Source organism: Ruditapes philippinarum, unplaced genomic scaffold, assembly GCF_026571515.1.
Source record: "Ruditapes philippinarum isolate M1 unplaced genomic scaffold, ASM2657151v2 ctg1211_1_1_1_1, whole genome shotgun sequence".
Taxonomy (NCBI): domain Eukaryota; kingdom Metazoa; phylum Mollusca; class Bivalvia; order Venerida; family Veneridae; genus Ruditapes; species Ruditapes philippinarum.
This window is the reverse complement of record NW_026866456.1, coordinates 85274-100947: the sequence shown is the minus strand read 5'-3', so window position 1 is coordinate 100947 and position 15674 is coordinate 85274. Positions and strand designations below refer to the sequence as shown.

The following is a 15674-nucleotide window of genomic DNA, read 5'->3' as shown; positions in this document are numbered from 1 at the left end:
AACTGAAATATTCCCTTAATAGAGAAGCCATAACCAAATTTATATTTCATTTTTTAGACCTCTTTTAGCATCTGTAGTATGGGATGGGTGTAGAATTACTAAAAAGATACCCTAGATAAAATACAGCATGGGATAGTCAGAATCGTAAGTGGTCTAACTCGTTTACTTTTTTTCAAGTATAATATAAAGAAATTATTTGGCTCTTCCAATCAGATAGAAAAATACATAAAAAAATTATTTTAAGATATAGAATTCATAACGGAAATGTTCTTAATTATTTAAAAAATATATTTCCGGAAAGAGTTCAAAACACAAAAAGATACGATCTAAGAACGTCAGGAATCTTTGCAACTTTAAACACACGAACTCATATATTTTCTTCTTCTCTTGTACCTTTGTCGTCTTGCTATGGAAGGATTTGTAACCAGAAACAAGATTTGTACAAACTTTGTCATCTAAATAATATCTATTAAAAACTCACTGATAACTTTTCTGCCTTCACACTCCAAAATGGTATCCAACAGGTGAAGGTAAACTCGCTGTATTTCAAAAAAAAAACGCATGCAGTAACTTAACTTCAATTTTCAGTCATTCTACACATTTGTCCCATGATGCAAATTGTTCTGTAGTTGATTTTTAACATTTGATTGTTTACTTGTCTGAAATATCGAAATGAAAGATCGGTCTTTTTAACGAATTAAGTTTATATAACCCTCTAAATGTCCATCTACCTTTAGTTAGAAGCAAAGAATTGTTATTAGAAAATAATACGAGAGTACTGTTCAGTATTTCATAAAATTTACCGAACGCTTTTTGAATTTAAATTTTAAAATCAAACTAGTACAATGTCAAAAATATCAATGTACTGTTGTTTCATCTTTGCAAAATGGCAGACAAGATTATTTTCCCCTTATGTATTTCATTTTCTTAATTTCTAGTTGCCTTCTGTTTGTTTTTCGTTATTTTTGGGCAATTGAACATGTTTTCTCAGCCATTGATACGTAAATTATATAAAATCAGTCAGCAATTGTTCAATACTATTCAAACAAGATCACACGCATAACCAATCATATTCTATTTTTTCTAACCTAAATCTAATTTTTGAAAACTAAGCACTATTTATATATGTGTATTTTGTTATTCTTGTAAAATATGTTCATGTAACGTTTCGCATTAAGGAAGAACCGTTGCAAATGTTGAGAGAACTTGTGGGTCCACCCTTTTGCCAGATGTGTTATACCATTGTATTATAACTGTGTTAACATGTATGTATATGTGCCTTTTTCAGAAAAATATGTTTGAATAGTTATGTACGTGTAGTATATGTAAGTTTTTAGCACAGGGAACAATAAAAATAACTCTTAGAAATGCTTAACTTAGGGTAAATAGGTTTGGCAGTATTATGTCTATGGCTGTATAAAACATTTTATATTCCAGACAATTGACAATAGTATACGATTAGCAGTTACATATATGTATAATATCATAAACCGTTATGGCTAATTTACTTTAGACTGTTAACAAGTTTTTATTATATACTTTATGATAGAAATTAACTTAAAATTCTTCCAAGGACACCTGGTATGTAAAGGGCAAAACTAGTATACATATGAACATTATGTCATGCCAGGGTTGTCTCCCTTCAAATAAACTGCATGAATGAAATACAAGATTTCGTTAAATATCTATTATTTCATTAAAACAATAGCTAGAACTGAAATATAATTTGTTTACCAACAAAATTATACGACTGTGTCACATCACCTGACATTTGATTTATGAAAATGTAACAGAGTTATTATGTCTGCATGATGCAAATTACAAGAATGATAATACTCAAAGCGTAATGATCAAAGACATCGTGAGCTATAATAAAACTTAACAGGAGCTTTAGAACGTACATTGATGAGCTAGATCTTGCAGGATCACTAGGACCTGTAAATAACAAATTTAATATAAAATTCGCAATTTAATCAAAGTACATTGACATAGATTCGTTAGTGTTTTTGCATGTAGGAATTAAAATTTTGGAAGGCAAATGTACCTTATTACTTTATCTATGTCAAACTCACTCATTTCAGGTAAAAAATAAAAGGTATTGATCACTTGAAACTGTAATTATAAAATCATTTATCTTGCCATCATCAAATCTGAGAAAAATGATCCAGGAACCTTAAAATTTATGTACAGATGCACATTAATAAGTCCTACTCGACATATTTATTTTGGTTCAAAGCCTAAGGGGCAAAGGACTTTACTTATATCATTTCAATTCAGTTACTTAGACTCTGTATGTGGAGGAGTCTTTATGAGTTTATCAGGAACGCCACTTTTCAGAAATTTATGTTCAATGTTATAGAGACTTTTAAACTAAATATTGTCCGCCACTGAGGAAAATGGAACGCGCACCTACCCAGACAGCTTTTGCTAAAAGCGTAGACCTGGGTGCTGCAGTATTCCTCATTTTTTCCAAAGGTATGAACTATTTGCATAAAAACCACAACATTATTGTAAATGCAAAAAATATGGAAGGCTGCTTGAAAATTGTCTCAATAAAAATTAGTTAATATGCTGGAAGGTGAAATTATGTTTTCGTTTTTCATTCCTCCCAAAAAACGTCACATTTTATTCAAATGATTCAAAGTTAAAAAAACTACCCAGTTAATGACTTCTTACTGCTTTACTAAACGGGGTTTTATGATGCCTACATGATCTATAAAGGTCATATTATGACTTCTTCTGGGGCCTTTTCGTGTTAATGGGCACATAGGAAGAACAACTTTCCGTGTAGCCAGCTGGATTTAATCCTCATCCAAAATTTAGGCTTACAAGTTAAATACAAAATTGAATGTTTAAAGACTATTTTGCATGTATAAAAGATAATATGTTTAAATATCCTTATTGACGGACATTAAAGGAGTTATTAGGACAGGCGGAGTGAAGTACAAACATTCCGACACAGACTGATCAGAAAGTATTGGGGAAGGCAGTATGAAGTACAAACAGAAAGAAAAACAGACACAGAGTGATCACAAAGTTTTCATTTGAGTTCTTAATTGAATAGAATGGAAATTAATTAAATCAGCAAAATTTGTCCACGGCTCATGCTGATTGGGCTGCCGCAAAATACTAATGGCTTAACACAAAATATACAACAACAAACAGTAGTTATACATGTGGAAAAGAACGAGCCCAATCCTGGGTAACAGTAATCGGGCTCTTAATGTTATTTGCAGAACTGCATAACTACTAGTACTTTGCTGACTGCAACATGTCAGCTATTGATCACAACAAAGAAACAGTTTTTTTGTCAGACAATAATTACACTTGCAAGTAACTATTTCGAGCTGTGACGCTCCAGCTGTACTTTATTTCATCTGTATCTCCTGCACAGAACCTGAAAATATATACAGACACCACGACAGCACCAGAATCTACACACAGCAACATGATACGAAAGGGCTAACATTTAATGTAAATTGCTTTTCTTTTATTTTAAATGGCTATAAACCACTAAATTAAGTATTTACCTGCCTCCCAATACCGCACCTATCAAGTTCAGAGAATTGATCATTATTTCGTATCAAATATTTTTTTCCGATTTTTTAACTTTAAAAATTGCATAAAAACTTAAGGATGTGCCAGTTATAGTTAGAAGGAAATATATGAAAGACACAAGAAGGTTGACTAAGCAAAGTTATAAATGGTTACTAAAGTAATTAACCGTAGTATATATGTTACGCGATGAAAGTGATGCTCTTATATTGGGAAATGTGTGATTGTTCGTGACTAATAAATATTTAGAGTTATGTACAGTAATCGGAAAGTAGGTTTCAATTCCGGGTGAAACAAGATACTCGTTTAATCAAACCGAAACTGTCGTTTTAATTAACTAATTGAAATGTTATATATATTATATATTATATTCAAATATTTACAACTATTTCTTTTCATCTGTAGAATGAATACATGTAAAAGAGCGTTAATGTACTCTTTTTGTGCATTAGCATCTACAGAAACACAAGGAGTCTTTAAAAGCCTAAGGATTAACAAGGTCATGCAGATGTTGAAAACAATACAAATGACGCAGATTAAACTATTTATTGTAATGAACAGCTATATTTAGATATATTACTCAGTTAACATAAATGAAACAAATGCGTTTCAGTTGAGAACAATATCAAAATTTAAGGCTCATTGAAAACGTTATAATCAGCCATAGATATTATTTATTGTAACACTCTTCACATAATTCTCGGATCAAACAGATCAGATAATCAATTGTATTGTTTTGCAAAAGTCGAAAACCATATGACGTCAGGAAAACCTCTTCTAGGCTCAATGTACTTTTTGTATTTATGATTGAAGGGCAATTAATCTTGTTGGCTTGCATGATAATCTGCACACAGTTCTTCGTAACTTTCTCTTTCCAAGATTTGTTTGTAAGCGTTTTAATCAACTATTATCTAACATTATTTTAGCATACTTTTATGTGTTTTAAGAAGTAAGTTCGTTCCTTCGTGTGTTAGCTACAAATTGATACATTGTTTGTAAAAACAATTTAGTGCTGGAGAGGTAAATAAAAACGGTTTTATATAATTGTAGAATGGGCGACATGATTGTACTATTTAGATATGATGTTAATAATAGGCATGTTATATTTGTTATACTAGGACGTTATGATGTGATGAACTTCTAATAATTTAACTTTTGCATTTTCGCCCTTTCTACCTTCCAAGAAACTTTAATGTGTTACAGGGAGAAACAAATGCATTTTGATAATTAATATAAACTTTATCACATAGGCGTTGTTGTGAAATATGCTTATTCAAAAATGTGTAAATTCTGAAATATTTTCGAAAGGCATGTGAAAAAACAGCAAAAAATACAGCCCATAAAAACTATGTTTTATCCGGAATCGTTGCTATGTTATAATATTTCATTAAGAATGTATTCAAACATAGTACATTAAAGTCTGAAGAAAAAAAAACAAAAAACAAAAAACAAAACAAAAGAAAACACACACACAAAGCGAAAAAGACCACTGGGTTATTACGAAAGACCCGTAGGGCAATTTCAACTTCATGAAATCTCGATTTCACATGAAATCTTGATTTCATCTTCATGATTTCACAATATTAACTTCCCGAATTCCCGTTTTCAACATACGGAATTCACGAATTCACAATTTCAGCTTCATGAATTCCCGATTTCACTTTCATGAACTCACGATTTCAATTAATGAATTCACGATTTAGACTTCACGAATTCACTTTCGTGAATTCACGATTTCAACTTCACAAATTCACGATTTCATCTTCACGAAATCACAATTACAACTTCATGAATTCACGAATTCACCTTCATGAATTCACGATTTAAATTTCACGAACTCACGATTACAACTTTCTGAATTCAAGTTCGTAATTTCACGATTTCAATTTCACGAATTCATGGTTTTAATTTCACGAATTCACGATTTCAATTTCATGAAGTTTAATTCGTGAATTTGTAAAGTTGAAATCGTAAATTCATGAAGTTGAAATCGTGAATTCGTAAAGTTAAAATCGTGAATTCGTAAAGCTGAAATCGTGAATTCGTGAAGTTGAAATAGTGAATTCATGAAGTTGAATTCGTGAAGTTGAAATCGTGAATTCATAAAGTTGAAATCGTGAATTCATGAAGTTGACATCGTGAATTCGTGAAGTTGAAATCGTGAACTCGTGAAGATGAAATCGGGAATTCATGAAGATGAAATCGGGAATTCATGAAGTCGAAATGTCCAAACCGGGCTTTCGTATATTATAGATACTACTTACAAACCCATGAAAGAAATAACAATCAAGTGGATACATGTAATTACACGAGGTCATCTACAGCATAAAAAACGGAAGATATGTCGTTAATACAACAAATCATGTCAGGAAAACCTCTGAGCGCAATGAAGTTCACCAAAATATTATTTTTATCAATTCCCTTTTTATAAACATGTTAAAATGTATAAGGTGTTATTTTATCTTATATTATAGTTTATTGATACAAGATTAATCGTTCAATTGCTTTGGAAGGCATGTTGGCATTCATGATTATATTCATGCACATTTAAATTTGAACCGTGCATTATTTATAACAATGCACTTAAAATTGATATATTATATCTATTTCCTAAGTAAACACCGATTATGTACTCTGGAATTACTGTCCAATTGAATGTTACGAATCTATAGTTTTATGATGAACACTCATTGTTATTCTTGAATCAACATAAATTAAGCAATGGCCGTCCTGTTGATAATAAATAAAACTAATGAAGTTTAATTAACTTGCAAAGATCGATATAATTATTAGGTGTTTTGAATTATTTTGTCCAATAGAATTACAGTATGAATGAATCCTTACACATTTACATTAGTAAATGAGCTTAATTTAATCGGTCTAGTAAATCGACAGTTTTATAAAAAGAATTTCAAACACTAAATGTGTTAGTGTATATTTGTAAGCATTTACTACATTTTATTGGTCTTAAATAAGTCTTGACCAATTTTATTTTGTTTGTAAAGGCTAATAAACACAAACATATACATTTTAATACATTCATGTCATTTATTGATTTGAAACTTCACATTTTGAAGAGCATTTATGACAATGTAAAAGTCGTCATTAAAATTCGTCTGTCTTGAAAATAAAGTAAGAATAAGTAACACAAACACTAGATTTGTATGAAGGCGTTAGAGTGAAAACATTTCCGGCATCCAAGAGGATTATCAAATATGTGACGTTATAAATCACAACCAATCACATTAAAACGCACGATCTTTTGTCCATGGTGATCTGCGGGATACAACTTTAAGTATCTCGCTTCCACAGGCGTCTGAAACACATTGAATACTATCTCATTTCCGGCGTCCGGAATCACATTAGCTTCAAATCGCTGAAACGAAACAAAATATATCTTTTTAAATTAATATTGCAAGATTGATAAGGGTTTCGGTCACCTGAGATCAACTGCTAGTAAATGTCATAATATCAATTATGGAGTAAGGCATCGAGTCATATTGGGTTTGGGACCATTGTGTCAACCAGGCAAAGGTTAAGTCTATTAAAGGGGCTCCACTAAGGTATTTGACACGAAGGGCAGGTAATATATTCTTAAAATCAATATTACATGTGATGTAGGAGGTCTAGTTCAATAACTTGTGTGCAACATCTCAGATTTATCTCTTCTAGAATGGCTTGTGTTTATTTTAATAAATGACCCAAAATTGAAAAGGTGTCAACGCTTTTCACTCTTATCGAGCTAAAAATAACATAAAAATGTGATTTTCAATCATTTGTTGAGTAAATATCTACATTATCTTTTGCATATCTTTCTGTTTAAAGTTCCCCGGCTGATCTATGTAAGAAATTGAAATTTTGTGTTTCAGGGGAATTGACCTCAATGGAGTTGTTAAAATTTTTCATTAATCATGTGTTACCATATCCAGCATTTTGTCTGAATAATTTAACTGTCAAAATCAATAAAACTAATTTTCACACCTCTTTTAATAAGGCAAACCTGAATCCCTAAAGAACGATCAAAAACGACAAAACTGATTTTTTTGCAGGCTCGGTTTGATATTGCGCTGTACAATAAAATATATAATTTGTACAAAACCATGATATTTCACCACACCTTCTTCAAGTGAAATGTATAATTAATCATAACTTTTCGATCAAGATTGATCGTTATCAATCAATTTATACATGTACCTCTTACAGTTATCATAGATTGATCGATTACTGATTGTTAATAGCATTGAATCCATTACTTTTTATGTAAACTAATCCATATATGTTGTCAATAGAAACCTGATTAATAAAACTTTAATCGAGATCAAACTTGCAATATAAACTACAATGTATCTAGGCTCTAAGCCATGCATTCTCACACAGGGATATTTTAATGTATTTAAATATAAGTATGTTAAGTTAGTAACTTCGAGTATAGAGTGGGGCCTGTAATTGATGCATACGACACCAAAATTGAAATGGCCATTTCATCACGTCTTAACAAATTAACTAAGTTCGAATAATTTCTCTCCTTTCCCAGCCTTTTTGCTCCCTCTCATTTTTGGATCGGTGCCTTCTGAGTACCATACGAACGTGGCTGGATTGTGTCAGGGACTGAGTTCGGTATACGTCGCCCTTGTTAAGTCCATCTTTTATTGATAAAATATACGCAAAATACTAACAACTTCAAAAGAACATGAATCATCTCCGTCTGTTGGTGATCATTACCATTGATGGGGAGTAGTCATCAACAAAACAAATAGTTGCTTTAGGTGACATACCATACAATGACTGATGCTCTTCGGGAAGAATAGCGTTAACATGACATTGTAACCACCAGTCTTGAATTACTGAAACAACTACGAATCCAAATCAGTCTTCTGATTTCCCTAATCTGTTTAAAATGATGGCACACGTGTCGGTAAAAGAAATGAAGGAATAACACTTCTATTCCTCGACAGATGTATATGTAAATATATCTTTATCAAAATGAAATGGTATAAACCATTTCGCATCCTTTGATTTTTTTACATATATCAGGAAAGGGTAGACTTCAAAACAAATATTGAACCATATTAATCAAACGATACTTACTGCTTTTTTGTCCGCCCAGAACCATTTTTTGTAGTCAGTACTATAATATATATAGAAATATGTCACCCTTTCATCACAACAAGAGTCAACAGTTTCATTTCGCCACCTTCCTTGGGTGGCAAATCCTCGAACTCTGGACAATTTTGATAATTCAGTCTGTAAAAAATGTACATACTATAAACAAATACAAGAAGCATTTAAGCACAATTTATTAGTATGAAACTAAGTATTAACTGTTATTTTATACCTAATGTCGTAAAAGGGTTTATCATCCGAGCTTTTAAAGTGTGTGTGTAATGATGGTGAAATAGAACTTATTAAAGTACATTTGTAGCTTGATGTAGCTTGTTATTTCAATGGTGTTTGAGGAGTAAATCATTTTGAACAAAACAATAATCGCCAATCTTAAGTACAATTCTTAATGTCTACTAAAAAAGTGGAGAATGAATTAATAAAAGTCATCAATTCTTGACAGAAAGATCAACGTGTTTCATGTCAGCTTCATGTTATAATCTATGTAAACATACGAATGGAGAAAATGATGAAGCAAAATGAACCAAGTTATACTAAACACAATTGCTCTGAAATCTATGGTGAATAATCTGAATAAAAATGTCAATGTTATTACATTTTTACAAATTTTTTAGAACATGCAAGCAATATCGTTTAAATTTGTAACACAGACTAACTACTGATATCTAAATATTTGTAAAGTAAGCAAAATCGTTTATATTTGTAACTTAGATTGACTTACATATTTATATTTGCCCGTCACGTTAAAACCACCAATGTCATCGTTATCACTCGGAACAAAATTCAGCCGAGCCGGGACTTTCTTGTTACCCAATAAATATTGGCTGCAACCGCCAAGGTCTTGAGGGGAACAAAATAAAAATCATCATGAATATTATTCTTTTTGTTTTGGTAAAATCTAAATTTGTCAGTCGACAAATATTAATATTTTCCTTATCTTCTTAGTCTCTCCAGCTTCGTAATTCTCTTCCAGTCTGAAGTTATCTATTTCATATATTGTTTATTCTGAGCATCTGTCTTCGATAATAACCAAGATTACTTTGAGAGATTTGTAAAATATTAAATATGTTTTTGATGCAATAACAATGTTTAAACTAAACATAAGGGGTAACAGTATTATGACTATAGTTACGAGTATTTAGAATATATTTGACAACTTTCAATATGTAAAAGTTACCTTTAGTTTTCTTATATGCTTTCCAGCTATTCCAATCCAAGTCGGCACAATTTTCCTCTTTTTCAGTAGCGTTGATCAAGTAACATTCATCACTTGCTTCCTTGTGATACAATCCTATACATCTGAAATGCGTTAACTTTTTTCTGGGAATATGATTCAAAATGATATAAAATTCTATACAATATTCTTTTATTTAGTAAACGTTAGAGTTGTAAGAGATATAATACTTCTTTCGGTTTGTGTCTTACCGACCGAATGCATAATGCATCATTAAGATTTGAAATGAATAATTATGTTTTCTTAGGTGTTTGAGGACGTTTAATGTTTAATGTGTTTGATTGGAATTTCACCAATAGCTCATGACCAGACCATAAACATTTTATGTTATTTTTGTTAAACTTCATTAAAATGATGTGCTTACAACGTGGCCACGTCAATTTATCTTTCTTTATTTTCTGTTTTGATCAGATACTAAATTGAGAACTTGTGAGCATAAATATTATTCAATTTTGAATTTAAGGCAATAACTTCATTAAGAAGACTTTGTGATTATAGTTTAACTTTTAGTGTTTGTTAAATACGTCATTGATAAATTGTGAATAGAAAATAAATATTCTTTATTATCAGCGTTTGATAAAATCTTTTCAAATAACTTGTATATATTCCTTCATATTTTTAACGCTTCATTGATTAATCATTATATTTTTCCATCTTGACTTAAGGTATTACGACCCTAATGTACATTATAAGGAACTAAAAAATTGACATCATAGGTCAGATATGTACCTTAAAGTACATCTGTATGCAAAATTGAAACAAAGTTTACCGTACGGAAATCAAGTTATGGCCACTTTTCTGAAGTCAAGCTAGGATGCTATGAGGGCCCTTTTTGTTAGAAATGAGGAACCTTTAAATAATCTGCAATAACATTCTAATGAAAAATGTTTTCCCATTAATTTTTGGTAAGAAACAAATAGTACCAGTTAACAATCCACATAAGCAAAATTATGGTTTCTACTTTAAATTTATGAAAACTGTATAAAAATGTTACCCTACCCCACCCATTTTTACCACGTGTCTGACTATTTTCCTACTTAGGGAGGTTAATTAAAAAAAATCCTTAAAATTTACCCAAATGAATGCCTGTTTTCAAAGTTGCCCGAATTTTTTAAAGATATTGTAAACTATGAAATACGTTTACCGACTAGTTTTGATTTTTTTATTACACTTTGAAAATATCAGGTACCATATTTATTACTAGATTTAGCAAAATTTAGTCAATTAATATCTCTATAAATTAAAAAATCAAAATTAAACATTTTTATTCTTTCTAAATGGGACATGAGAGATATATAAATAATGTTAAAAGAAAAAAAAAAAGAAAAAAAAATTACCCTTCTTGGGATTGAACCCACGGCCCTCATTTTCAAGGTAGTTAACAGTAGTTCTAGCCTACTTGAATACTCTTCAAAGCGGAGGTAAAGCAATAGGATGGTAATTATACCTTAATCAAGTTATAAACATAAATTTTCATTTTTACCGGTGCTGTAAGCAACATTTCATTGCACACACATTGAAAGGTAGAGTCATGACGCTGCTCTTCACACACTTGAACTTCCGGTATGCGTCAAAAGGTGTCATCCAACATGCCTTCATGTCGTTTGACATTATCACAACTTGAACCAACAAACATATTCCAGTCAAAGACCACAAATAGTTTGAGCTCTGGAAGATTTAAAGTAAATGTCACTTCAAAAGAACATAAACCATGATGCTTAACTCTCAATTGCATTGCGAAATATTGTTGTTCTTTCATCTTCATTTTTTTAAGAAACATTGAATCTCTTTAAGATAACAAGACCATTTCTGCCACTTTACTTTATGAAATGTCTAAAATTATATTGCGTTTATTAAAAAGAATACGCCATCAAATGATTGAAAGAAACAAAGCACTCCTATTATTTAAGACGCTGATTTGCTTAAATATAAGAACACAAAAATATACGAATATGCGAATAATTTATATGCATTTTGATCTCGATTCTAAATAATAACTTTAAGTTTAAATTTCTAAATTATACTAGTTTCAGTCATAAAAACAACCTTACCTTCATTTCTGTCATACAGTTTGTCAAGACTAAAGTTGAGTGATCAATTGAGATACAAATTTCAGCAAACCATAACTCACACAATTGTTTAGAATCGTCATAGCAACAAGGCGACAGGCTGTTATAAACGAGAAAAATGTTTATTGTGACTCGATCTGAAACAAAACTTTTGACATTGGTCCCTGAAAATACAAAAAAAAGAACAGAAAAATGCGTGTTTAATGAGATATAACGGATGGTGGCTTAAGGGATAAAATTGTTTATCTGCAATCTAAATACATACGAAACAACCTTATTTTACTAAATACAGATAACGCCGCATAAGAAACTTCTGTCATAACGGAAAAAAAAAACATTAAAAACTTTTTTAACAAACAAATTGAAAATTACTAAGAAAATTTTGAGGAACTACAGTTTTACAAAGTGCACAAAATTGGAGCCAAAACGGTCGTCAAAGTTGAAAAATTGTAGCCAGGTTTTCATTTTTCAAGAAATGTGAATTTGTACATAAAAATTAAGAAGAAAAACAAAACAGAGATAAAACTATTTTGTGCATGAACAATTTTCTTAAGAGGTAAATACTTAAAGGCAAAAACTCAAGGAGGCAAAGCATGGCAAGCTTATGCTAGAAAGTTTACGAAGGAAATGGATGAGGCCAGATAAGAAGTCAAGGAAGATGAACAGAACATTTCTTCAAAGAACGTAAATAGTTTAACTTGCGGTAAGAAAAAAAAACCAAACAAAACAAAGCAAAAACAAAAAACAGCGAGATTGTAAAAAAATCCCCAGATAATAAATTGTATATAAATGAAAGTAAAATTATTCTATAAAACCCATCTGTTTTGAAATATGATATATATATATATAATGCAATTATAAACAATTGTTTTCTTCTAACGTTTTTTTATATTATCTCTTCAATTTTTAAAATTTATACAATAAATGTTTTGTGAAAATCTTATGTTTCCTTTTTACTGTTTAATGATTTATTGTAAGATGTGTATTTGTATTATGCATAATTGTATGATTGAATGATCTATCAATAAATGAGGTTCCACATTTGTGGACCTGAAGCTGAAAAAAAGAGATTGAAAATTTGATTAATAAAAACTTATTTCTGTGTGTTTTGAAAATTTTAAATTTTAACCAGTTCATGTTAATTGGGCCGCTGTTGAGGGGGGGGGGGGGGGGGCGTGCGCGGTGGTTTGCACTTGACAGTACCGTCCGTAAACAGGTTCAGTCAAACCGAGCCTGCAACGTTTTCAATTTTGCCGTGTTGGGCTTTCTTTAGGTATCCTTATTTCTCTCTATTTTACAAATAATTGTTTTAAACATTTAAGCTTAGATGAAGTTTTATTTACAGACATAATTTCTAGAAATTTAGTATTCTTATAACGTTCTTTTCTCTACATAGATTGACTGACATTAAGCATTTTATATTGAAATCTTGTTTCCTTCTTTGATTGTTTGATGTTAAGTAACTACTTTGTTAACTTGAAAATCTGTTTACTCTATTGCTTGTTTAATATGTTTTTTTGAAGAGCTTGATTAGGTCCATAAACTAGCGTATAAAAAGACCGTGGTCTAAAAATATAGGAAAACAATTAATATGCATACATATATTGTCGGTCGCTACATATCTTCTTCCAATAAATAAATTAGTAGTTTGAACTTCAATATTAATTAAAAGTTAATGTCAACACATTTCTAATAGCATTTATTTGAACGATACAACTTAATGGTTTTGTTTTAATAATACATACTTGCTGCTCCCAAAACAATTACGCAACCCCACGGCACAACTTTTAGGACTGTCACAATATGCCATAACGACAAAAATTATTTCTGTTTCCACACTGCAATAAAAATAATTAAATTGGAGAATTCCATCGCTTATTTCTGTTTCCACACTGCAATAAAAATAATTAAATTGGAGAATTCCATCGCAAGCAATGCAATACACTACACATATATGGAAATTGTAGACACGGTATGTCTTTGGTTATACGATTTGCAACATATCTTACATCCTCTTACATCCTCAGTACCGACCTAGGCAATAATAAAGTAGCTTACTTAAGTGCTGGTGATCTAGAAGTCATCTTAAAACTTGATTTGTTTCAGGATCAAAGTGATGTTTCCTGTTTAAAATGGTTTTTGTATAAATAAATATGTATGTCTTTGTATCTTGGGGCATTAAAATAGTGTAGTGCCGGCCTTAATAGATATACAAATAAAGCTGTTTGTATAAGATTATATGGATTTGATGTCGAAATGATGTCGTGACTTGCTCCGCTATCTCTATATTGAAAAGTTTCAGCCTTCTGTAATTTGTAAATCCATGTCTGAAGCATGTATGAGACTATGTTTGAAAACGCTCTGACGATCTGTTTTATGTTTGAAAAGTTATATGCAAACGTTTGGGTCAAACCTCGTATTAGTGCAGAACAAGCATCAAATCGTGTATCAACAGTGATACCTCTTACATAGAAAGTAATCTTATGTGGACACAATAGATTCAAGATGAATATTGTTTTATAATGAAAGGATTCTACTTATGAACAATCAAAAGATATGGAGTCTTGATAAATCATATCATTATATATCGTCTATACTAAATATTACATTGCACATTAAAAAGGCGTATAAAAACGAAATTAAAAGATGAATATTTTCAGTCGAAGCTAGTTTTCTCCTGAATCATAAAATTTTGAATTTAGTCTAAAATTATTACCAACCAATTAAATTGATTAAAATGCTAGGTGATGTTACATTACCTCAGGCTTGCAAATCAATTTTGCCAGGGACTTTGTGTATAAAGTGTTAATAATATATTTTTAACGACATTGTTACTTTTCTGTAAATTAAAATTAAAAATTGATGAAGATACGATATGTTAAAAGTCTTGCTTTAAATAATGTAGTCTAATGAACGGAAATGATTAAACTGTCACAGTTGAAAGCACGCAGGTCATTATTAAATAAGGTTTGTCGCTAAGATATTACGCTGACTTTTCCTATTTCATAGACAGGTACCAAGTCTCAATCAGTACTAAATCAAGTCATGCCAAATATTTATTAGCAAAAACATGTTAGTACATATTTATTACCAACCATATTTGGTGATTAGATTAGATTAACAATAGAGAAATAACACTTAAAGGTATGAAAATCTATAATTTAAGTAGCATTTACTACTATGGTCCATGCCTGCAGCAGTTTCAATTTTGTCGTTTTGGCGTATTTAAGGGTTTCTAGTTTTCTCTATTGAAGTCTGAAGGTACACAAAGGGCATACTAGTGAATCTTAGTTTTTTTGATGTACTCAACCCCTTAAATATTTTACTAAACACATCTTCTTTTCATGGAATGGCACTAACGTGTCACATTGAAGGTTCCATGATAGCCGCCGTATGAACACATCTGCGGATGTTTCAAAATTCTAAGTTTTACCAGTTCATGTAAACATTTTGAATTCTGCTTAAGCCGGTGCTAGGGGGCGTGGACGGTAGTTAGCACTTGACAGTACCGTCCATGAACAGGCTCAATCAAACCGAGCCTGCAACATTTTCAATTGTGCCGTGTTGGGCTTTCTTTAGGGATTTTTATCTCTCTCTATTACATTTAATAGGAGTAACATAGTGTTGACCTTATCTTCACATTTTACCAAATTTACAGTATTATATATAAAATGATCTGTCTGATTCACTACTGG

General features: G+C 31.0%; 1 protein-coding gene across 1 annotated transcript; it reads right to left on the bottom strand.

The window, feature by feature from the left end:
• Positions 1-5739: 5739 nt before the first annotated feature.
• Positions 5740-12076, bottom strand: LOC132732555 (uncharacterized). Its single transcript, XM_060719037.1, has 6 exons — positions 11962-12076; positions 11394-11578; positions 9854-9975; positions 9398-9516; positions 8644-8799; positions 5740-6931 (listed from the first exon to the last, which is right to left on the bottom strand). Exons 1-6 carry the CDS (start codon positions 11974-11976, stop codon positions 6779-6781), a joined length of 750 nt encoding a protein of 249 aa, XP_060575020.1. The 5' UTR covers positions 11977-12076; the 3' UTR covers positions 5740-6778.
• Positions 12077-15674: the final 3598 nt, after the last annotated feature.